This window comes from Megalops cyprinoides, chromosome 2 (assembly GCF_013368585.1).
Source record: "Megalops cyprinoides isolate fMegCyp1 chromosome 2, fMegCyp1.pri, whole genome shotgun sequence".
NCBI classification, from domain to species: Eukaryota; Metazoa; Chordata; class Actinopteri; order Elopiformes; family Megalopidae; genus Megalops; species Megalops cyprinoides.
Window position 1 is genome coordinate 38697380 of NC_050584.1, and position 25230 is coordinate 38722609.

The 25230-nt window shown below is 43.7% G+C and overlaps 1 protein-coding gene across 1 annotated transcript; it reads left to right on the plus strand.

Moving 5' to 3' along the window:
* Nucleotides 1-658: 658 nt before the first annotated feature.
* Nucleotides 659-24586, plus strand: myo1f (myosin IF). Its single transcript, XM_036521180.1, has 28 exons — nucleotides 659-681; nucleotides 7804-7935; nucleotides 10482-10571; nucleotides 10728-10822; nucleotides 12462-12549; nucleotides 12887-12976; nucleotides 14848-14979; nucleotides 15350-15484; nucleotides 16197-16329; nucleotides 16835-17031; nucleotides 17466-17546; nucleotides 17711-17797; nucleotides 18297-18383; nucleotides 18617-18784; nucleotides 18916-19001; nucleotides 19225-19306; nucleotides 19447-19553; nucleotides 19674-19772; nucleotides 20008-20152; nucleotides 20267-20381; nucleotides 20619-20788; nucleotides 21111-21256; nucleotides 21745-21891; nucleotides 22071-22219; nucleotides 22456-22512; nucleotides 22664-22871; nucleotides 23253-23428; nucleotides 23654-24586. The coding sequence occupies exons 1-28, from the start codon at nucleotides 679-681 to the stop codon at nucleotides 23728-23730; spliced, it is 3282 nt and encodes a 1093-aa protein (XP_036377073.1). The 5' UTR covers nucleotides 659-678; the 3' UTR covers nucleotides 23731-24586.
* The last annotated feature ends 644 nt before the right edge of the window (nucleotides 24587-25230 follow it).

Below are 25230 nucleotides of genomic sequence, written 5' to 3' on the forward strand. Positions count from 1 at the left end.
TCACTTAAATTTCTCTATATTTTTATAAAGTTTGGATTGTACTTGAACAGAAACTTGAAAGCAGTTATTCTTGGGTGGAGTGTCTGCCCTTCACCTGAGAGACAGAGGAGTGACGGTACTAACCACAGTCAGGGTGGAGCTGCAGCCACTAAGCAACCGTAAAAAATCAAACAGATGTACAAATGTTTCACTGACAATTTCTTGTCTTGGCCTGGCTGCATTGTAATTTACACTGGTTCTAGGAATCAGGATCAGTTATGCAGCATTTGTGCATTTCCTCAGGGTAACATATGAGACTATATATCAAGAGATGTGTGATGTCAGCGGCGTCGACCTTTCTTGTGCTGATTTATTGCTGACAGGAAAGGAAACCAAGTCTCTGAGAGAGATACATCTGAACTGATGAGGGGTCCGCAGCAGGTAGTGCAGAGCCCCCCCTGCAGAAGTAAGAAGCTTACGGGAGGGGGAAACGCGTCTTGTTTGGCTGTGCGGAGGAAGTATGAGGAAGTAGGTGTGATCGCTGAAGTTTCATCCGCTCTGTCTCTGCCTTTGAGCTCCATTAGCTGTGATGGCATCGCTCTGACGAGGGGCAGGAGGGATACAGCCACGCTTGCAGCACTTTAAATACCCAGAGCAGGACTACAGGAGAGGAGGGGAGAGTGCCACAACGCCATCACAATGGTAAATTGCACGTCCTCCTCTTTGACTCACAGACTTTTTTCTCACTGAGCACTCTGGTGTCTCTCACACTGTCCATCTTCCTGCTGAGTATATGTCACCATTGACGTACTGAAAAATGTGTCAGTTCAAAGCTGAGCTTGGGAGCCCTTGGTCTTTCACAAACCCTGTTTTAGTTTCTCACAACTGCCTTGGCACACAAGGCAAACAGTGAGGTGAAAAAATATATATTTAAGTTTACAGATTTTTGACAAGCTGATTTATGTAGGGCTGGGGACTAGCAGAGAGCTGTCATAAAGACAGAGGCTGAGAGAGACTGTGAGAGAGATGTCATAAAGACAGACAGAGCTGTCCATAGGGACAGATAGACAACTGGCAATGGAGACTGACAGAGAGCTGTCTATAGAGACGGACAGAGAGCCTTCTACAGAGACTGATAGAGAGCTGTCTATAGAGACTGATAGAGTGCAGTTTGCAAGGACTGACAGAGTTGTGAATAGAGACTGACAGACAGCTGTCTGTACAGACCAATAGATAATTGCCCATGGCTTCTGATATAGAGCTCTCTATAGTGACTGACAGGAGGAAAGAGTAGAGATCGGGGGAACTTACAGGTCCACAGCCTGGCCAGAATTGCAGAAGAGGCATTCTTTATTACAGAATAAATGCACTGGATTCAGTTTTGAGGCAGAACAGGGACAGGTATGCAGACAGCTCTCATGAGGCCTCCCTTGTTACAAGTTTCCCTTCTTTATTCATTTTATCTCATTTATATGTTGGTGCCTTCATCATGCCCTTATAAATCTACCACTTTCAGACATTGAAAGGATGCTGTTTTTTTTCTCATGGCACTATCCATTTCGTCAGTGTGATATTAATCATAACCCTTTGCTGACACATGCTCTGTGTCAGTGTGTGGGTAGGTGTGGTCTGTTCCAAAGTAAGTACATACAGAACCACAAGTTCTCCTTCTAGACATTGTGCTCACTTGTTACCTCTGTAATGAGACCAAGAATGCTCCCCTACCTGTCATTTAGTAGACACATGCCACTACCGTGTAGGCCTCCTTCACATCCTCCTGTGGATGTCATCCATCACTTTGTGAAACCACACCTCTTATTGACCCCTTGTCAGGCAAAAATCAGCAGGTGATTTTATCTTGAAGGCAGAGCAAATTTGAAGGTATTTGGTGACTGGTCTCTGCAGTGAGCACCCAGCAACTTGAGGCACAATGTCAAGAGACTGAAATGAACGGAGAAGGCTGGCTTGTGAGAGAGCATGCTGTTTTTGAAACAATCCATAAATCCACGTCATTTACAGCTCAGCCAATCTACTGCAAACAGGGACCGTATGCAAACCTGCCACAGAGGTCTTCAGTATTGTCATGGAAAAAAAATCCTTGTCAGTATTACAGCACATAACACAATGTCAGTAATTTGGAGAGCCACAGAGTGCACCTAATACAATATTCTGCAGTGTTTAGTGAAGTGAATGAGATCAGTATTGTGTCTGTCACTTCTCAGCTGGAGCATGAGCGATGCGTCAGATCCTCTTCTCAAACTGGCCATCCGTGCCCACTGAGGCCGGGGGTGGGGGGGGGGGGGGCATGGCCAATGCCATTTTCAGTTTCCTAAGTGAAAAGAGGTAGCAGCGACGGGCGGAAGTGCAGCTCCGTGTGTCACAGTGCTCTCTGGGTTTCACAAGGTTTCGCGGTGGGGCCTGAGAGGGAAGTGGAGCTGTGTCAGAATGGTCAGTGTGCTCTCCCACGGCGCTTCTCCACTTAGCGTCACGCAGCTGTCCTCTCGGCTGCTACGCGGTCAACAAGGACCAAAAAGACAGGAGAAATGTTTTGAATGTTGGATTTTCTCATGCGTCTGTTCCGAGCCTTCTCCAGAACCTTCTTTGACGACATGGTTAAGCTCATGTTTCGAGCATTAATGTCATCTTTAATTCACAAACTGCCTCTATCTGAATCTAATAAGAAATGTGGAGAAAAAAGCGCTGACGGTGTTCAGGATGCTTTGACACTCTGTTAGTCACAAAAATGCTCATTTTCTTAAAATGAGCAGCTGAGCTGTGCAGATAAGATGACTTACAGACCTTACGGAAGGTCCACTGTCTTGTGAGCCTCTCTCCGCCCCTCTCAGTGGAGTCAGGAGTCCCTGTTTTGCAATCAGCTGAATCACTCACCCAGACTGCTGATGCTGGAGCAATGCTATGTTTCCAGTGATGCAAAGCACCCTCTGTGATGTCTGGGTCTGATTCTCTGATCTCAGCACTAACTGCTGTTGTCTGCGGAAAAACACATCACCTAGCGTGTGAGTCAGCCATCACGCACAGTGTAGAGTGTAGTTGTAGTTCTGCCCATCCTTTGTCATAAGCAGTGCTGGTATTTGCTGCAGCATCATCAGATCTGCAGTCTGGGCTGTACCAGATCCTGCAGACGATAAAACCAGGCAGGGGCCGAGCTGTGGTGCGTTCACTGTCATGCCGATACCAACGCGTCTTTGAGCAGGAGGGCAGTGAGTCCACATCCCCTGGCTGGAGGAGAGCTATGTATCCTGCCTGACTGTGATATGATGGGAATGATGCTAGTTATTACTGCAGTATTTAATGAGAGAGAGAGAGAAAGAGAAAGAGAGAGAGAGAGAGGAGGTACAGCTTTGCCCGTGTGGTTTCACACAGTTATTTTTTTGCCCTGTGCTCTGTATTTGAAGGTGCCTGGTCGGATTATGCGTGTTTATGGATGTGGTCAGAAATGAGTGATCAACACAAGCTTGAAAATGTCTTTGCACGCCAACAGGGTGTGGCTGCCATGACCTACAATGTAATGCCAAGAGGCAGGCATCATACGGGCACTCACAGAACGGAACTCACTTCCGTGGATATTCACTTAATTCAGTGTGTGTGAGTTCATCAGCACCCGCTTTACTGTAGCGCTGTGTGTAGCTCATAGCGTGGAGAATAGCCATTGGCTTTGGGACAGTGCATCACTGGAGCACTTGCACTGCTCTTCAGCACTTAATGGTGGAGGAAGGTGTTACAGCAGGGCAAATTTAGTGCAGACTTCACAAGTCCAATAAAGTAAGGGTGAAATAGAGGAGGAAAGTGAAAGACAAATAAAGACCATCATCTCAAAGGTAAAATAATGGATGCAGTGTCCAAGGGACCTGGAGTTCCTCCTGTGAAATTGAAGAGAAAAAGTGAAGAGAAAGAGGCACCTAGACACCCCCACCTCTGGTTCGTTTCCTGGTAACTGTCCACAAGTTCCTGTGCAAAAAACCACGGCCAGCCTCAGTCTCAGTGACACTGGTATATTTAGTCCTCTGTGGTCCTTTTGGTAACACACTTGACTGAGGGGGTCCAATGTAAATACCTTCACTCTAAGCTACTTTCTAAGTCATGTTTTCTAAAAAGGTCCTGGAAAATGCATAATAGAGTAGAAATTGGGAATATGATTCACAGCCTAACACTACGCCCCCCCCCCCCCCCCCCATACTCAAATATAGATAGTTTTTGAGATTTGTCTGCTATCGTCTTGTTCATATAAGAAATCAGGGAGTGGTGAAGTGGTTGGAGAAATGACATTCGAATCCTAGGTTTATTGGTATGAATTTCAGTACTACTCCTGTAAACTACAGTAGTCTTAATCCATCATCATTATTATTGCCGGGTACCAGACTATGTAATATTAGAAGCATTGTCATTCTCTGCCAAGATATCTACAAAGAAGGCAACCAGTGTAAAAATGTCCTTACTTCCTCATTATTTTCCTGTAACCCTCACAGTCTCATTTCAAAACTGTAACGTTGTCTCTGTCCTCTTCAGCTTTGCTAATTGTTTAATTTCTGTCCTGGTTAATCACAAACTACAGATGACTTTATAAAAACAGGTTTTGAGGAAGCTATAATCTTTCTGTCATTAGCCAGTATAGTACAGTTTAAGGAAGTATTCTTCGAACATTGTTTTACATGAAAAGCATATGCAATACACAGGGAGCAGAAGCAGAAGAAAAAAGTACTTGTCTTGGTAATTTTGCATATACAGTTTGACACAAGTGTGCAAGACAAAATTACCAAGATAAGAACTTTTTCCCTCTGCTTCTGCCCCCTGTTTATCGTGGCTCATCGAATGTCTTGGAAAAATAGCCGTGAAAAAAATAATTAAAAGTACAGTATGTTGGGTCTCGAGTGGCTCAGTCAGCAAGGCCCTCTTACTGAGTGTAGGCTGAGCCCAAGGGCTGGGGTCTGAACCCAGCTGTGTCATCTGTCCACAACAATAAGGCTTGCACAGCGGCAAAATGGTTTGGCTTCTTTCCACTGGGAAAAGGAGGGGGTAGGCCAGCCAGGGTTCACCTCTTTCAGACACCCTGAGACTCATCGACTCATGAGGTGCCTGTGAGTTGCTTGGATGACATCAATGGAGAAGCACCCTCTCCATTGTGATGCACTTTGAGACTTGTAGTCCTACATATTGCTTTGTGCTTAGGCCTACATATCAATCTAGGTACACAGTTGTGCTCTTAGCACTATGTTTGGGACTGTTGCTCATTCACGTGTTGTTTGTGTTGTCCTGTTTTTGCAACTAGGTTTTCATGCCACTTTATTATTTGCACTGTGTAAGTCACTCTGGATAAGAGAATCTGCCAATTGACAATAATGTAGCGTAATGTAGTGTGAAAAATAGCTATTGGCTGCGTGTGAGTGTGTCAGAGGGTTGCCTTAGTCTTGTTTTAGGTCTTCTGCACAATGCAGAGGTTGTCTTGGTGAGACTAGCATAATGTCCAACCGGTGATTCCATGAACGGGAAAAAATCATTTTAAAAAAGGACAATAGTTGACTTCTACCAGTTCTGTTACCTGCAGCCATTTGAAGCATACAGGGTTTGACCTAAACATCTGAAAGGAAAAGGCAGTTTCTGTCAGTTTTGCACATTGTCCCACCCTGTTTCAAAAGGGCGAGTAGTTTAACTACTGCAGATGTCATGTCACCATGTGTTAGAACTAGTGGGTCTGTAATTCCACCTCTTAATCTCTTTGTTTATCTGTCAAGGCTTTGTACAGAATAACTCAGTGGTGTTATATCAGCATGTTTCAGTGTGATTTTATTTTTCTGTATGCATGCAAGATTTTATGTATTTGTGTGTTGTTATTTCTGTGTGATATTATGTCTCATTTTGTGTGTAATATTGTTGCACTATGAGCCTCTGTGGTTTTGTGTCTGTGTTATTTAAATAGACACACAGAGCAATGTGAGTGTAGTGGTAAAGAACAGGGCTCACGACCCAAAGGTTACTTTGTGTTTCAATTCCCAGGTAGGCTCCTTGCTGTTGTACCCCTGGGCAAGGCACTCCAGTTGCCTCAGTAAATATTCATGCATACATGGATGACCTGAAAATTGTAAGCTCTGAATAAGAAGGTCTGCTATGCAAATGCAGTGTAATTTTATGTGCCTGGGTAAATTTTTGTCTCTCTTGGGGTCTATGATTTTGTCTGTCTGCATCACAATCACGCTGTATTTCTCTCTTAGTCATACCCACCTAATTATTGCAAATGCAAAATATTTACCAGTACATCCATCTGTCATGAAATAGATGGTAATATTGCCCTAATCAAATGATCCAGTGAATTAAGGCACATATGAGTTTCCAAGGATGCTTTGAACCCAGATAAATCAGAAACATATGAAAATCTGTATATTTCAGTTGCCTACCTGCTTTCACCATCTGATGATTTGCATTTGACAAACGGTTTGGTCTTGACCGGTAAACAGACATACTGCTGTAGTCTTGGGCTGTGTCTCAGCAAGTCAGCCTCTAGACGTGCAGTACATTGTCCCACAACCATGTATAATCAAGGCCAGCGTCAGTACAAGCTTTCACCTCCTGTATATTTCCTGGTTGAACTAATCAAAAATCCCCAAACTGACAAAGTTTGTTTTTGGTAAATTCAAATATTAAACATCTTTTTCATATATCTGATTTATTATGAAGTCTGCGAGGGTATGGATTGAGCCATGTGTGGCATGATGAGGCTGCCAGCTGAAGTGGGCCGCTCAGGCAGACAGTGGCTTCCTCCTTCACTCCTTTTCTCCTCCATTCATACTTTTCCACTGGACACAGACTTTTATGCAGCTTCACACGTAGCATACTAGCGTTTCAAAACCATTTAATGCTTTACCGTTTATATGTTTGAGTTATATGTACTGTATATTGTCATTGCCATGAAACAACACTGTATTAATTTCTGGGTCCTGTTTCTTACTCATCAGCATGATCAGGAGATCTTACATGAAGTCCTGAAGCAAATGCATTGTCATGACCCCGCTGGGTTCTCTGTGACTCAGATTCTGTCCGTGGAATCAGGAGTGCTCTGTGGTGTCCATCTGCCACAGTGTCTAATGCCTCTATGTGCAGTCCCCTGTCTCTAATCTGCACTTTGCAAACTCAATTTTTATTGCCTGCTTCACCCACCCATCTGTCTCTTTGTGTACTTCTATAAATGCCTAAGATGCTGAGAACCAAGAAAAGAGGAACTAAACAATAAGTCTAAAACCATCCTGTAAAGCCCCGTTGGGCATTACTTAAAATGAGAAATGCTCAATTGAGTTTCCATGAGCTAATGTCATCCTGTGAAGAGGATGAATGGCTCTGGCTCCTTCTGTTTAAGGTGGGAGGTTACACTGGTTGACCAACAAGGGCTTATTGGTTGCCTTATGAATACAACTGGGTAGCCTACATTTGTGCCACAATTTTTTGAGAATCAGTTATTTAGATGAAGCGTAATACTTGTTAGGCTGTTTTAGATATGGGCATTGAGACATTATGTCTCTTTTTCTCAGGGCCTCTTTCTGTCTTTGGCTATCTACCTAACAGCATAACCCTTTCCACACCTTGCCCATGTTAGACACTGAATACCCGCTCTCACGTAGAACCCCTTTAAGAGTGTGACTTGATGAACCAGAAACTTCAAAACCACTGAAGTCAATGCCCACATAGTATCTCCATCCATTGCAGTGGTCAAGAAAGCTCATTTTAGCAGCCTCTGACACCGCTCTTCCCTGTAGAGTCTCTCCTATTGCCTCAGCCCCTGACCGTTCTTAACTCTTCTCTTTCTCCCCCCTGCAGGGGAGTAAGTACCATTGGCAGAGTCAAAATGTGAAGCAGAGTGGGGTGGATGACATGGTCCTGCTGTCCAAGATCACAGAAGATGCCATTGTAGAGAACCTCAAGAAGAGATATATGGATGACTACATTTTTGTATCCTTCACCTACCTGTTTGGCTGCTATCTGTTAAAGGATTTTATGGAAGGGTAACTAGAATAACTAAATGGATAGAAGGCCTGCAGATGATGGTAATATTTGACAAGTAAAGTATACATGTGGAAGGTTGTGATGGGGATATCATGTGAACCTCTCTCACCTGGTAGGGATAGGAGGAGAGGGAGGAGCGAATGTGTTGAACGTGGTCATCTGGGGAATGATCATGCGGTACAGCATGGTGCCCTGTGCTTTATGAAGTCAGAGACTATCCTCAGCTGCAAGAGAAACCTGCATGGATATTGTTCATTTGAGATGCCAGTGTCAATCAATATATATAACAGGTGCTGAAATGCCAGTCATGGCAATTACATTACATTGAGCTTCATTGGATGTGGTCTATAAGGTTATTCTTTTAAAATTAAATTTTGACTTCTTGATGGTTTTTTCTATGTACACTGTGAGGTCAATCATATTGTGGATAATAACTGGAGTATTGAGCGGGATTTAACATTATTGAGTCACTATGAATGAAATCAGAATGGGTTCAACTGTGATCAAATGCACAAAAGCAATCTGCCACAACTCAGACCTGCCTCCTATTCAACTTTACATAACACAAACGATTTCATCAGCCTTTGAACTGGAACTTGCCTCCTGTCCTTGCTTTGCGAAAGCTTAAATCTTTGAGGAAGTAAGCAAGGACCTCCCACAGCCTAATGTCCTTCTTACTAGTCACTCATGCACACATGCACACAGTCAGGCAGGATTATTTCACCATACATGGTCAGTGAAACAGTGGAAGAGGCTACAGTGCAGTGGATAATTGGTTCCTGGCTTGAGCCTTTCAGAGCCCTAGCACATTGAAGCTGAATGCATAAATGTATGTTATACATGATTCAAACGATCAACTCATTATGAACTCCTGAAGCTGCTCAATAACAAACTGATCATTTAAATCAGCTGTGTTGGAGCAGAGAGAAATCTAAAACATGCAGGACAAGTGATCCTCCAGGAGAGGTTTGGGAAACGCTGTTGTACAGCATATGTACATACAGCATTTTATACAGCATGTGATTTTTTTTAGATATATATGTATTCAGTCATCATTCAGTATTACATTATTAATGAAGGTGTAATGCGCATATTGTGTTGCTGCAGTAACATCTAAATATGTCACATACAAGCACTGCCTCAAAAAAACTCTTAAATGGGAAAACACTGAATGCAAATGAGAAATGACATGCATCATTGCTCACTTTGAAGTTACACCAGGCATGTTTCCCTTATGGAAGTGTCTGACAAAAAAACTTCTGTGTTTATCAATGAGCACCGTGACGCTCAGTTGTCACTAGCAAGTTTCTGTGTACCTGTTATATACAGATTAGGTTAGTGTGCTCTAGTATCACTAGTTTAAATGTCCCGGTTAGTGATCCCTTGTTGTTTCTGAGTTGCAATCACTGAGAATGGTATCTTTTAAGCTCCAGCTTTGAAGTGATGACTTCCTGATGGTCATTCAGAGGAAGATCCTCTAGCATGGAAGCAGTGTTAGGATTATGCTTGTCAACGCAGTTAAACGTCTGCTCTACATTTTGGGACATGTTCAATGAAGCTGGAGAATCCTACGATCACTGTAGTTTAAAAAAATGTGCTCACACACTCAGCCATACACAAAGACATAAAGACGCAGCGCTGCGAAAAAATATGTTCCTGTTTTTGCACATCCTCACTGGGTGACTCAACAGCAAACATGCAACTGCATTTCCCTATATGACAGGATCTGTGTATCTAGGACATGCTGCTGACTATTGGTGCTTGTGTTGTTCTATATGAACTGGTCCTGTATATGACACAGGATTTTAAAAAGTGCTAGTTCAAGTTCATGGCAAAGAGAAACACGTGTTACTCATGAGGTCATCCTAGATATGAAATACATATCTTTTTTCTGTCCCAGTATCAGAAACATTATCTCCTCTCATGTTACGATGGCAGCGCTCTCAGTGTTTTCCCATAATGCAATGCATTCCCTACATTGTTTTCAATGATGAACACAGTTAGATGGGTGATAAATCAAGATGTCACCCCTACATGAATTGTAGCTTCATAAGGCCTTCATAAACACCACCTTCATGAGCGTGGTATTACCAAATTACAAACATTTGTAAGCAGTTATACATTGTAGTGGGTGGCAGTGGTATACTATATGTATTGACACTACGTGTTTTTATATGTATGGTTGAATTTTTTTAAATAATCGCACAATATCACTCTATATCAGTGATGCCACCAAGATGTACAGTGGTTGTTTATGAATGCTATGTGCAATATCAATACCATGTTTATTCAGGCCTTATGTATACTGTATGAATGCCATATGAAGATACACATATGTACAGACATACACTCCCTTCCATTGCATAGCAGTTCTAACATCATGTACGTCTTAGAGCTGGAACAGTTCATGGAGCATGACAGAGGAAAGTTCATCCTCTTCTCAGCCGGAGGATTTTTGAGGAGCCACATTACTCCTTAACTGTTGTGTGCAGACGTACATTGGCTCTGTCCTGATATCTGTGAACCCATTTAAACAGATGCCCTATTTCACTGACCGGGAGATTGAGCTGTACCAGGGCGCTGTGAGTACCTCTGCTATGCAAAGCTTTCTCCTCCTCGTTCAACCTAGATGTGCAAAGATGAGAAACACATACTTGCCTGTTTATTTCAAAAATGTTCCTCTCTTGTTGTCTCTTTTCAATGTTTGCTTACTGTCATCTCGTTTCCCACTCCATCAGGCCCAGTATGAAAACCCACCCCATATCTATGCTCTAACAGACAACATGTACAGGAACATGATGATAGATGGGGAAAACCAGTGTGTCATTATCAGGTGAGCCGGACCTTGCTTGCCTAATCGTTGTTGTTGTACACAGTATAGAAACCAATGACCAAGTTCACCCGCAACTGTTGTTTGGATCCCAGCAGACAATCCATATTGATTGCTTAGTGTTGACTGATTTGAAATATATATATATATATATATTTTGTTGTTTATAATGGTCAATAGACTATTGCCAGGTTGTTTTCTTTGGATATTCATCAGCATTACTCAACCTGGATCTGTGGTCAGCAAAGAAAATATGATAAAATTTGTAACAGCTAGGGACTGACGACTAGTACTTTGTTTACTGCGGAATAACATTTGAAATAAATACTACTTACGTCTCTACACATCAGGTCTTACATTAAAACACCTTGACATCAGTATGAATGGCCTTGCTGATGCATGTAATTCAGAAATTAACATATATATATTATCTTACATACATATATTAACATACGTGTGTTATAGTATCATTTTGGAGTATCACTCAGTTGTCAAAGTGCTATGTTCTAGTTTCTGTGTTTCCTGATTCATCAATGCTTGTAGACAGAAGGTATTGGTTTGATTGGTTTGGGCGTCAGGTAAAGAGATGTCCCAGAGATAAAGTATTCTCTAGCTCCGCCCTCCTAAGAACTGTTTCCTTTGCTCTGCTCATACTGATACCTGCAGAAGCTTCCTGTCTTTGCCCTTCTGCTGACATGGCCAGGGTTTCTTAGAATAAAGAAGAAAGAGTACTTCCTTCCCGGCTGAAAAGTGGGGAAACCCACATCCCTTGGTTATTACGTCTTTATGATGATTTATGATGTTGAATGTCGATGTCAATTTCATTCATCTGCATGCACACAGGGAATGTGGGAGGAGGAAGTAATGGATTGACTGGGTACTGTCTGACACCCATTAATTTGGCTGTCCCACGTGTTGTTTCCGGTGCCCTTGCATGAACCGTTTTCTGTGATGTCATCCTTCAGTTTGTGGGTGTGTCTGTGTGTGTGTGTGTGTGTGTCTGTGTGTGTGTGTGTGTGTGTGTGTGTGCGTGTGTGTGTGTGCGCGTGTGTGTGTGTGTGTGTGTGTGTGTGTGTGTGTTTGTCTGTGTGTGTGTGTGTGTGTGTGTGTGTGTGTGTGTGTGTGTCTGTGTGTGTGTGTGTGTGTGTGTGTGTGTGTGTGTGTGTGTGAGTGTGTGTCTGTGTCTGTGTGTGAGTGTGTGTGTGTGTGTGTGTGTGTGTGTGTGTGTGTGTGTGTGTGTGTGCGTGTGTGTGCGTGTGTGTGCCTGTGTGTGTGCCTGTGTGTGTGTGCGTGTGCATGTGTGTGTGTGTGTGTGTGTGTGTGTGTGTGTGTGTGTGTGTGAGTGTGTGTCTGTGTCTGTGTGTGAGTGTGTGTGTGTGTGTGTCTGTGTGTGTGTGTGTGTGTGTGTGCGTGTGTATGCTTTGCTTGAGGAGGTTCTTGCCATGCAGCCTGCCTTGAACGCGTGTTCTGATCAATGAAGTAAAGTCAGTTACTGACACACCTGTGATATGTTTTGTTCTTGTCGTGCTGTGTTTTGTGTACATGTATGTATTTGTACAATGTGGTTTTGCGTGTGTATGCGTATGTGCTTTCTGTCTGTGCACGTGTGTGTGTTTGTGTGTGCATGGGGATCTGTTGACAGTGGAGAGAGTGGAGCAGGAAAGACAGTAGCTGCCAAGTACATCATGGGATACATCTCCAAAGTGTCTGGGGGAGGATCCAAAGTGCAGGTACTCACAACAAACAGAGAGTGTACATCCATCACAGACAGTCCTTTCGCATCATAGACACTGAACAGAATGGTATTAAATGGCATTAACAGTGATTTTTATAGATGAGTGCCAGGTAGGATCCCACCTATGGCATAGAAAAATTGGTCACATCAAACGGATAGGAAATGTGTGATGCAAAGCTGGCTGAGATGACAACTGGGGTGGTATGGGCCAGGTTAGCCTAAAATACATGTCCTTATCAGTGACAACATGTCCCATTCCTCATGGTTTGATAGAGGTTCTGAATTAAGGGTGTTATGGTGTGCTGATTTTGCTGTGCCTCTCTCTTTCCTAGCATGTAAAGGACATCATTCTGCAGTCAAACCCTCTGCTGGAGGCCTTTGGCAATGCCAAGACTGTCCGCAATAACAACTCCAGTCGCTTCGTGAGTCCCACCGCTTCAGGAACTCTCAAAATTTAAAAAAAGAGAATTTTACATTTTGAATGGTTTTGTATCTTTTATTTATCTTTTTATTCCTGTCGGCATTCGTTTTAGTTTCATTATTTTATTCCTGCTACCTGATGTGCATTGGCTGTGGAGAAGGTGACCTGTGGAGAGTGGGGAACATGCACTGACCAATGAGAACAGAGCAGGAAGAGGAAGTGGTTAAACAAGCTGTCTGTTTCAGTTTGAGGCATCTTCTGTTGGACTACAAGAACATTGATAATTTCCCCACCCCCAGCTTGATGCTGGTTATTACAGATTTGCTTCACTTTGTCTCACACATACAGTGTTTCTAACACACATGCACATACACGCACACACACACACACACACACACACACACACATACAACACACACTCACACTCAACTCCTCATGTTGGCATTCTGTCTCCCTCACCCTCAGTTTCAGTATTGGAGTACGCTTATGACCAAACAGGAAAGAGGATGTTCATGGTGTAAGGGGAAAATGTTCACTGTGTCAACACCACTGCACGCAATCTTTGCAGAGGGTGTCAGGAGTTCTGATTGGTACATGTGGTCTTTTTTAACGCAGATGTTTTGCCTGCTGAACATCAGTTCTCATGCAAAGCCACTCTTCAGGCGGCTTATGCAGCGTCCTCTTTAAAACCCAATTTACCGCATCACACACATGCCCTCAGTCTATGTCTCCTTACGCCCCTTTCACAGTAACCTCAGCCCTGCCACCATACATGCAGCAGGGTTTGAATATTCTCCTCCACAAAAGAGCAAGCATCCCCCTTTGTATGTGCTGAACCTGAAGTGCTAACGCTCCAGACTGGGCTTCACATGCTGTGTTTTTAGAGAACACCTTCAAAGTGAATGCAACCATGCAGCCTGGACTCCAAAGAATTCTGAGTAGACAAGCTCAGCATCTGGTCCAGTTCACTACAGCGCCGGATCGATCAGATTGTGTGACTACTTTTTGAGTACTTCTACCCACGCCTTTTACAAATAGAAGCAGTCATCTGCTTACAAATATAAACCCACCAGCAAAGACAGCTCTCACTTCCTCTTTATGACAGAGGAAGAAAAGCAATTATTTTGCATATACTTTGTTGGTCTAAAGGTTGAATGATTTGGCTTGTATAGGGGTAATTGTTTTGAATACTTATTCCTTTGCGGACACCCAGGGTGATGAAGAGGGCTTACATTTGTACATGTTACATATTGGGATATTCTACTGATCAAGGTTATCTCGATCAAGGGAACAATAGCACTGCTGCAGATGGGAATTTGACCGACAACCTTCTTGTTACTAGCCCACTCTTCCACCCGCTACTTGCCAGTGATTTAGTTTTGAAAGCTACCTTGAATGAGAAAAGACCTAATTTTGATGGACATTTGAGCCTCAGGAGAAACATTTCAATGTGTTGTGTATTTTTTTTAAAGATAGACAATACAGATTTTGGATGTTGTTTAAATGTCTTTGCTGTTGATTTAGTTAATTTATTGCTTATAACTGACCATGACAATAACTATGAACACTCAGGATAGTCCAGTCTCCAACATACTAATGTCATAAAGACATAGTTCTTTTGAGTTAATCTCTGTGTTTCTTCCTATTAAGGAAGAAAGTTAAGCCACCTCAACAGCTTTGACCAATCACCCCTCTGACTAATGAAAAGCTGTAGTGCTTGTGCAACAGCCAAAGCCACTTTGCATAGTCCATTCACAGACAATTTGTCAGATATGAAATCCGTACCAAAAATATTTAATTAAAATTACACGGAGCTGGAGTTTAATGCTCCATGTATTTACAGTGTGATTGGATATGTCTGTCATTTTACAGGGCAAGTACTTTGAGATCCAGTTCAGTCGAGGAGGAGAGCCAGATGGAGGCAAGATCTCCAACTTCCTCCTTGAGAAGTCTAGGGTGGTGAGCCAGAATGAGAACGAGAGGAACTTCCACATCTACTACCAGGTCAGGTGCCAGGAATTATGGGCCTTATTAGTGCTGGAGCTCTCTGTCTCTGTATCCCTTTCTATTAGTCCTACAATGTTTTGTGTGCCTCTGTCTCTAAATATTTGTTTCCTTCTTCATTATTTCCACCCCTTTGATATATTTAGCTTTATCAGTCCTTTCATTTAGATATTAGGTATTATCACCTGCTTTTAATTTTTGCATAGGTTTATATTTGACCAGCATAATGGAAACGTCTTAGTGTTTTAGCATACAAATGTAATTTTTTTTAACCACACATGACATTAAAACAAATGTTTGCCACTAGGACATAATTAATGATATAGGAACTGTTTCGTGTGTTTGTGTACCTATATACTGTTTTATCTAGCTGTTGGAGGGAGCCTCAGCACAGCAGAAAGAGGGCCTGGGAATCATGACTCCAGACTACTATTACTACCTGAACCAGTCTGGCACCTACAAAGTAGATGGCACCAACGACTGCAAAGACTTCCAGGAAACCATGGTACAGTATCTAACTGAGATATGATGGTCATGACAATAAGCATCGTTTTTTTAATCCACAGTGTCTGTACTTTATTTTGACATTGAGGCCTCATGACAGCCACTTAATGGTGGATGGAGTTCATGCTATTTCTGATCTCTGTATGAGAAATCCTACATCACATTCTGTACCACCTAGACCACATCCTAATCAACAACACATTCACAAAGTCTTTCACGGACAGATCTGCGATTTTCAAAAAAAAATCAGATTGGTGGATTGTCAAGATTTTTCAGGGCAAATTATGAATTTAAATTTAACAATATTTATTCTATTTATTCAAATCTAGCAATATTTATTCCAATCAAGACAGTTTCTTTTATAGTTATCCTGTCTGATACAGCAGGGCTCAGTTTTGTTGATGCAGATGGACATCCAATCTATCTCTGCGATACAGCAATAGGTCACATGTTCAAACTGTTGGTTAAGAGTCTAAAATTGTTGGAGATTGCACCCACAATCTACTCATGTCAAAAAAAATTTTGTATGTTTTCTGTGATAGTTTTGCAACACTTTAATAAGAACACTTGTCTAACAGCCTATAATTTGCTGTTAGAACAGATACTGAGTTTAAAGTTTGTAATGTACAGACAGTAATCCATCTGGGGCCTAGAAATTTTATGCAAATACCTCTGTCCTCAGAAGTGTAGTGATCTGCTTCCTCCGTCCTCAGGAAGCCATGCATGTGATTGGGATTACACAGAACTACCAGGACCAGGTGTTACAGATTGTGGCGGGAATTCTGCACCTGGGCAACATCAGCTTCATCGAGGCAGGGAACTACGGCCAGGTGGAGAGCATGGACTGTGAGTGAGAGACAGACAGCTTGCGTATGTGTCTTACAGGCACACTCTCACACACACACACATACACACACACACACACGCACACACACACACACGCACACACACACACACACACACACACACACACACACACACACACGCACACACACACACACACACACACACACACATACTCACATACACATGCATGCACATGCACACATATACACACTGACATGCTCACACACACTTACACACAGTCACACACACGCACATGCTCACACACACACACACACGCTCACACACACACACACACTTACACACAGTCAGTCACACACACTCACATGCTCTCTCTCTCTCTCACACACACACACAAACACAGATTTTCACACGGTCACACACACACTTTGCATGAATAAAGGATGGCAGCCCCAGTGTTACAGCAGCTTCTGAGTGTAGGTTTGGCAGCTCATGTGCCTCTGCTCCAATGTCTGTTATTCCCTTTTCCAAACCCCCACCCCTTTAGTACTGGCTTTCCCAGCTTACCTGCTGGGAATAGACCAGGAACGTCTGCAGGACAAACTGACCAGCCGAAAGATGGACTCCAAGTGGGGGGGCAAGTCTGAGTCCATCAACGTGACACTGAGTAAGGAGCAGGCCTGCTACACCCGCGACGCTCTTGCCAAGGCCCTGTACGCCCGCCTCTTTGACTACCTGGTGGAGGTCAGCAGCACAATCACTCCCACAGTAACACACACCGTAACACAGACACAGTCACACACACATGCAGTAACATACATACATGTAGTAGCATGCACACAGTAGCACACATGCAATAACAGACACATAGTAACACCCACACGCAGCATTACACATACAGTAATAGACACATGCAGTAACATATGCACATGTAGTAACACACACAGTAACAGCTCTGAGTTATATAATCTAACTCAGAGGTTTTACATATAAACACTTACATATGTAAGTCGCTTTGGATAAAAGCGTCTGCCAAATGAATAAATGTAAAATGTAAATGTAATCTATACTGCAGCTGTCACACTGGAAAACAGATTCATGCACAAACTCTGACTCCACATTCCAATATTGATCTTGCTGCTAATACTCCACCCCTTTCCCTCTCTCCTTCCTGTCAGGCTATTAACAAAGCCATGCAGAAGCCCTATGAGGAATACAGCATTGGAGTTCTGGACATCTATGGCTTTGAAATATTCCAGGTGAGTACATCAGCTTCTCCAGTCAGAAAGACTTCAATGAGTGTAGACGTAAGATGGTAAGTGATGAAGTAAAAATTCATTGAGCATAAGTAAAAAGCCATCCTTCAAATGCATAATGCTGGTGCATGTGAGTGATTGACTGTGCTTGCGCTGCATTGTGACAGAGGAACGGGTTCGAGCAGTTCTGTATCAACTTCGTCAATGAAAAGCTACAGCAGATCTTCATTGAGCTCACTCTGAAGGCTGAACAGGTAGAGTGCACGTTGCTCGCCTCCTCATTTTAACTGCTGCTCATGATCACTTTTGAAGTATTACTGCAGTCACTGAACTAGACTGTACCATGCTGCCCCAGAGCATGCCATGTTGACCAGTCACCCTGACTGTGCTGTTCTTAGAGACTGCGTCATTAGAGGGCTGGACATATACACTACTGCATGTGGTAATACAGCAGTATGTAATGTGGTGACATAAGATCATTAGCAGTGTTGACAACCCAGGTTAGCTATCTGGTCTGCCTGTTTCAGTCGCTGAGAGAAACCACAATGTGATACATGGCCATTTATAATTTAAGTGATTCATACATATGCAAACATACGCAACTCCATGTTTATTAGATATACACTGTATTATGTACAAGTGGCTTGTTCAACCCAGTCATGTCATTAATGTTAGACAACATGTTTGAACTTGAGATCAGTATTTGTGGCAGCAAGTAGCTCTAATTTTGCCCTCTTTTTGTGTTCATCTCAGGAAGAGTATGTCCAAGAGGGCATCAAGTGGACACCCATAGAGTACTTTAACAACAAAATAGTGTGTGACCTTATCGAGAATAAACTGGTAAGCCCACTGATACATACTGATATGAATGTCAGTTCAATTTGCTTTACATTCCTTGAATAATTCAAACAAAGTTAGCAGACAGTAGCATGTGCTATGTGAAATGATACTGAATTAATCAACGCATATTATTTGCGATTTTACATCGTAATATCTGTTTACATTGTATGTGTAGTTTTCATTCATGTAATCTGGGATAAACCTGTCTGCCATGTAAATCCCTCCCTTCCCAGAACCCACCGGGCATCATGAGCGTGCTGGACGATGTGTGCGCCACCATGCATGCCAAGGGCGAGGGGGCGGACGGCACCCTGCTGCAGAAGCTGCAGGCAGCGGTGGGCACGCACGAGCACTTCAACAGCTGGAACTCTGGATTCGTCATCCACCACTATGCTGGCAAGGTGGGCGCAAGGCAGACAGCAGGCGCGGGGGTTGAGGGGGCGGGCACGGGAATGGGGGGGGGTTGGGAATGACAGGAGACAAGTGGAGAGGGGTCAGCTCACGTGAATCTGTTCCCATCTGCTCTCTCCAGGTATCCTACGATGTCAACGGATTCTGTGAGAGAAACCGTGACGTGCTTTTTACTGACCTCATCGAGCTCATGCAGAGCAGCGAACAGTATGTGCTGTCTCTCAGCGCCCTCTTTACTATAATAAATAAATAAACACATACATTCATACATACATACATACATAGATGCATACATACATCATGCATACACATGAAACTTTTGCTTCTGCTTAATTTACCATGGCTCACTGATATTTTAAATTATATTGGTAGCCACACAAAAGTTTAAAAGAGATATCTTACTGTAGGCTTCTTGCTTTTGTCACAATAGCGATTTCATCCGAAGCCTCTTCCCCGAAAACCTCAACACAGAGAAGAAGGGCCGACCGACCACTGCTAGCTCAAAGATCAAGGTGCGAGTTATCTTCTCTGCTGTGTGTTAGTACAGCATTGCCTTTGTTATCTTTTGCAGCAGCGTTTGTGTAACAATAAACAGAAGATCGAGAGACAAGAGTGGAAGTGTATTACTGAAATGTGTGTGTTCCGTTGACAGAAACAAGCCAACGACCTGGTGAACACGCTGATGAAGTGCACCCCACACTACATCCGCTGCATCAAACCAAACGAGACCAAGAGGCCCAAGGACTGGGAGGAGAGCCGGTGGGTGCCTCCTCGTATTGCTCCCCTGGATCTGGTGTCCATATGAGGAGCTGTCTCATCACACACCTGGCCTGTGGCTTAAGTGTCTAATTGGTGAATGGTGTCATTGTGTGCATGCAGAGCGAAACACCAGGTGGAGTACCTGGGCCTGAGGGAGAACATCCGCGTTCGGCGGGCTGGCTTTGCCTACCGTCGGGTCTTCAACAAGTTTCTGCAGAGGTGAGAGGGACTTATGGTGGAGTTAGAGATACTGCATGGAATCGATATACCAGTTAGTACTTTACGCTCCCACATTGTTAAGATGAAAGTTCCCTTTGTGTTTGTATTTGTATAGAGCCAGTGCATTGTCTGTGATCTCTACTGGTGAGGTCTTTTCCCAGGTGTTCTGTGTCTCTGTGGGTGCTCCGCAGTCTCGGTACCCTCAGGTATGTGACCCTTTTCCTCTCTGCCCCAGGTATGCCATTCTGACGCCAGAGACGTGGCCGCATTGGCGGGGGGATGAGCGACAGGGTGTCCAGCACCTCTTGCGCTCCGTAAACATGGACACCGACCAGTACCAGATGGGCCGCACTAAAGTTTTTGTCAAAAACCCAGAATCGGTATGGCCCTGTCCATAAAAATCTGATTACTTGCCTCCACAGATGGGCAGCATTGCCACATTAGCAGTATTAACACAGGTAGAATGAGCAGAATGCATACATTGTTGTCCTTAGCTCTTTTTACTGGAGGAGATGAGGGAGAGGAAGTTCGACACTTTTGCCAGGACCATCCAGAAGGCGTGGAGGAAATACATCGCCAGGAGGAAGTATGAGCAGATGAGGGAGGAGGGTGAGTGAGAGGGCAGAAAGGGGGATGGAGGGAGGGAGAGGAGCCACATGGTGAAGGATTAGTGCTTCTGTTGTGGCAGCACTATGCCATATAGACACAGCAGATAAAGCATTCTTCTCCTATAGCTCAGCATACATTGGCAAGATGAAGGTGTGCCCTCGTGACCTCTAGGCTACTGACTGAGCCGTAATAGAGTGTACCTTCTCACCTCCTCCTCATGCGTGCCTCCCTCCCCAGCCTCTGATATCCTGTACAACCACAAGGAGCGTCGCAGGAACAGCATCAACAGGAACTTTGTGGGAGATTACCTGGGCATGGAGGAGCGCCCTGAGCTGCGGCAGTTCCTGGCCAAGAGGGAGCGAGTCGACTTCGCCGATTCAGTCAACAAGTTCGACCGCAGGTTCAAGGTGGGAACGCCGCAGGGCTTTGGGTGTGAGAAGACGCAGTCAAGAACTTCCACACAGCAGGCAGCTGTAGTACCTGGATGTGTGTGATAAATGTAATCAGCATCCATGTATTAGTTCAATCAATGCAGAACGCTTCTCGTGAATAAATACATTGTCAAAATGAGGTTTCAAAGTCTATAATTTATAACACACGGTATCTTATTGGTGAGAGAGGCTGGTTTGTAGATGGACATGCATTCATTCAGTGCATTCATGATAGCAGAATTTAGCCATTTGTAACCCTTTTCCTCTATGTCCTGATCTCTCTTCTTGTCCTGTCCAGTCAATCAAGCGGGATCTGATCCTGACGCCCAAGGGGATCTACCTGATTGGCCGAGAGAAGGTGAAGAAAGGGCCGGAGAAAGGGCAGATAAAGGAGGTGCTGAAACGAAAGATGGAGCTCGCGAGTATCCGTGGTGTTTCACTCAGGTGAGGTGTAGGCGGGTAGGGGGTGCGGCTTTAATGTCGTGGGACAGCTTCTGCGCTCTGGCTGAGGTTGAGTCATTTCATATCTAGCAATGTTCAGAGTTTAGCAGAAGCTGAAACCACAGTATGGTGACATCATTATCACTCTCTGCAAAAGGGGGTCTTGTGTGTTCCTTTCATTGGTAGACTTTGCAGAAATATTAGCAATAAACAGGAAATGAGAGCAAGTATCTCTGGTCTGTGGATCTTTTTTTCTCTTACTGCATTTCAAATTCTGTCTGTCGTTCTCTTGATCTATGTCAATCTTGACAGGTGCCTGTAGCTGGATTTGTGAATTTAATTACCCTCTACTTCTACCCCCTCCTTTCTTGCTCTCTACCTCTCTCTGTGCTTCTTTCTGTCTCTCCCTCTTCCTTTGTCTTCACCCCCTTCTCCTTCGATCCCTCTCTGCCCACCCCCCCACCCCCTTATCTCTCTACGTCTCTTCCTAGCACGAGGCAGGATGACTTCTTCATCCTACACGAGTCTCAGTATGATAGTCTGCTGGAGTCCACCTTCAAAACAGAGTTCCTCAGCCTGCTGTGCAAGCGCTTTGAGGAGGTCACCAAGAGCAAGCTGTCCCTCTCCTTTGACGACCGGTATGGCGATATGCCCGCAGACACTGGTGCCCGCACGGATGCAGAGATACAGACGCAAAGAGGCACCAATGCTCCTTCAGTCACCCCTTTAACCTAGTTTTGTGGGCACGTTGGCCTGTTTCACCGTCCTGCTAACGTCCACCACCCATCCACTCTCCTACTGTGCCACTGTCCCGCAGGCTGGAGTTCAAGGTGAAGAAGGAGGGCTGGGGTGGGGGTGGCTCCCGGTGTGTGGTGTTCCAGCGAGGACAAGGGGACCAAGCACAGTCAAAACCAGGGGGAAAGACCCTTACCATCACTGTGGGGGATGGACTGCCAAAGACATCCAGTGAGTGACCTGGAGGAGGGAAGAGAAGAGGAGAGAAGGACTGTCTCTGTTTTATGCTTCTAGGCACAGAAAAAAGTTAGTTAGGCTTACAGTGATTTCAAGAGAACTGTGAACATAATTATCACCACAGTCAATATTGTGTAGTAGCTTGGCAATAGGTACCCTTCAGCAGCATGTGACAAAGAGCCAAGTTAGCAACAGTGCAGAAGTGAATTGTTATTGCTCTGTTTTCTCAGAGCCCACCCGGAAGGGGATTCCTCAGAGTCGGGGAGGGAGGCAGCCACAGCACAGAGGTAATTTTGCTCTCTGTCCATTTCCTGTTTATACGGGAGAGCATTGTGAATCCAGCCAGACTTTCGTACCACTTTGTGGTCTGACAGGGCAGGAATGAGAGGAATAAATCCCATGACCTCTGCTGTATTACTGTATCCCTTTTTTGCACAGGGCACCAGAATGGTGCTGCCCAGTTTTCACGGGGGAACGCTCATCCACCGCAGGAGAGAGAGCAGACCTACTCCACACCACAGAAACAAAACCGCTTCCCGAATGCTGCGCCCCCCAAGTTAGGCTCTACAAAGACACGACGGGGTCCATCACAGCCCCAGACTGGAAACCTGGATTTTCTGAATGTGCCTGACCAGGGAGTGTCAGGGTGAGGCCTCTTTATGCATTAGTTGTGAAAAAATACATTTTAATTTTTGTGTAATGCAACCACTGTTACCATACCATATCATACCAGACTTTGTGTGCCTGTACGGGTTTTGTCATGCTTGGTCAGATAAGCTAGCATTGTTAGTGGCCCACAGAAACAAAGCTAAGGAAGTGGGGTCTGTAGATCTAGAGGAGATTGTCAGGGGGTTGGTCTTTGTGTGTCTCAATGCTGAATTTCTGCATGATAAATCAATGGGTGATCTGAGTGTCACAGAATGATGGTAACAATGTGTGTGTGTGAAGTGGATGGAGGAGAAGTTTCATGTTCAAATTTCTGAAAATGTGCATCCTTCAGGATATTTCTCTCTGTCTCTCTCTCTAGGATGCAGAGAAAGAAAAGCATCAGTCAGAACCGCCCACCCCCTGCACCATCCAGCCGACCAAAACCCCAGCCACGGCCCCAGGGTCCACGCTGCAGGGCACTTTACCAGTATGTGGGACAGGATGTTGATGAGATCAGCTTTGAAATCAATGATATCATCGACCTCCTCAGTGAAGGTGAGGGCCAACAACAGCTGGCAGAGAGTGGAATCAGACAATAAAGAGAAATGACAGGGACAAAGACACAGAAGAAGAGTCCCACAGAGACATTTGCATAAAGTCGCACCATGAAGACACACACAATTCCACATACACTCATGCTTGAGGTGAAATTAGGACCCATGTTTGCTGTATAGTGAAGCATGTTCTCATTTTAAATAATGTCTTTCCATCTCCTTGCAGATCCATCAGGATGGTGGAGAGGAAGGTTCCAGGGCAGGGAGGGCCTCTTCCCAGGAAACTATGTGGAGAAGATCTGAGGACCGTCTCCTAGCACTGGCTCAATACTGTTACTATGGAGGCCAAGGGGCAATCTCACTGACCTCAACGGTGCACTGAAATACGCAATATTCTACTTGTATTTAACATACGTTTACATAATTTTTTATAATGAAAACATTTTGGGAAGGTAAACAATGCTGGTGTCTGAGGAACAATGAAAGAAAGAAAAATTGAGCATGGAATCTGGTGATTTTTTGCACTTTTGCTTTGCAATGCATTGTTGCTATTTTTAAAGACTTGATACCACATAAAGCTGGAAAGCTACATAAAAGTTTTTGTCAATGTTCATTTCCCTACGGAAGGAAGGATTGAGTAACTGCCTCAGTGTTTTCTGGCACAAAATCTGCAAGAGGACAGCCAGGTGCGGGTGGACATTAAAGCATAGGTAGTCTAATTCCACATGTACTACAGAAAAGTTACCACTGTGAGGCACTGTTGTACTTTGTTCCATGTCTTCAAGTAGGCTGACGGTCTGCATCCTATACGTATTAGGAGGGACCACTGGCTGCTGATACGTTTCCTTTGCAGCTGTGCATATGCATTGAAATTATTATTAAATGGCTGCTTTTCTGAAATGTTCTTGCAAGATTAGCCTCAGCAATACTAGTCTCTGGATAAATGATAATGTGCTGGCAATAGAGAAATGGTGAGTACAGTGTGAGTGGGATCCTAATGCGTATGCTTTTTTATAGAGCAAGACTTGTGTATTTGTTTTCATAGACTTGTTTTCTAATTTTGTACAGTAACTACAAGGAACCCTTGAATATTAACATGCTACTGTACACAAACTGTATACTCTGAGTCTCTAAACATAAAATGAGTCACATTGAACGAATCGAGGGCTGTAAAACAGATTTCTGTGGAAGAAGTCCATTGATGACTGATTTTCTTAAGACAAATACTCTGTATTTGCAAACTAAGTCATGTATTAAAATGTATTTACCACTATTGTGTTGAGTTGTAATCAATTATTAAATATTATAGGAATTATTTTATATACAGACACATAATGATGACTGTCAGTAGTTACCAAAATAATCTGATTTTATGTTGCATTTTCTCCATCACACAACAGAAAAGCTGTAAAGATGGTTTATATGAAGTGCTGCTCTCTGAGAGACACTGCTCTTAAGTATTATTCGTGTTTATAGCTGTTGTCCTCATATGCTGCCAATGGTTAAACATGTAAAATGGTGAGTGATTTGTTGTGTCAGTAGACTGTGTTTCTAGAAAAATACATTATTTCTAGTTAGCATACACTGAGGTTTGCCTTTGAAGATAATAACTGAAAAGGTTATGGGAGATACTGGATGAAACTGAAATTATTTCCTGTTATTATTTCAGATCATTTGTATCTGTTTATAGGCTGTTGTGAAAAACAACGTCATGTGTGTTGTACATACTATGACTATTCAAATTTCAGTAATTCCATCAGCTTTTAAATGTGTGCATTATCCATTGTCGTAGACCAAGCCTGT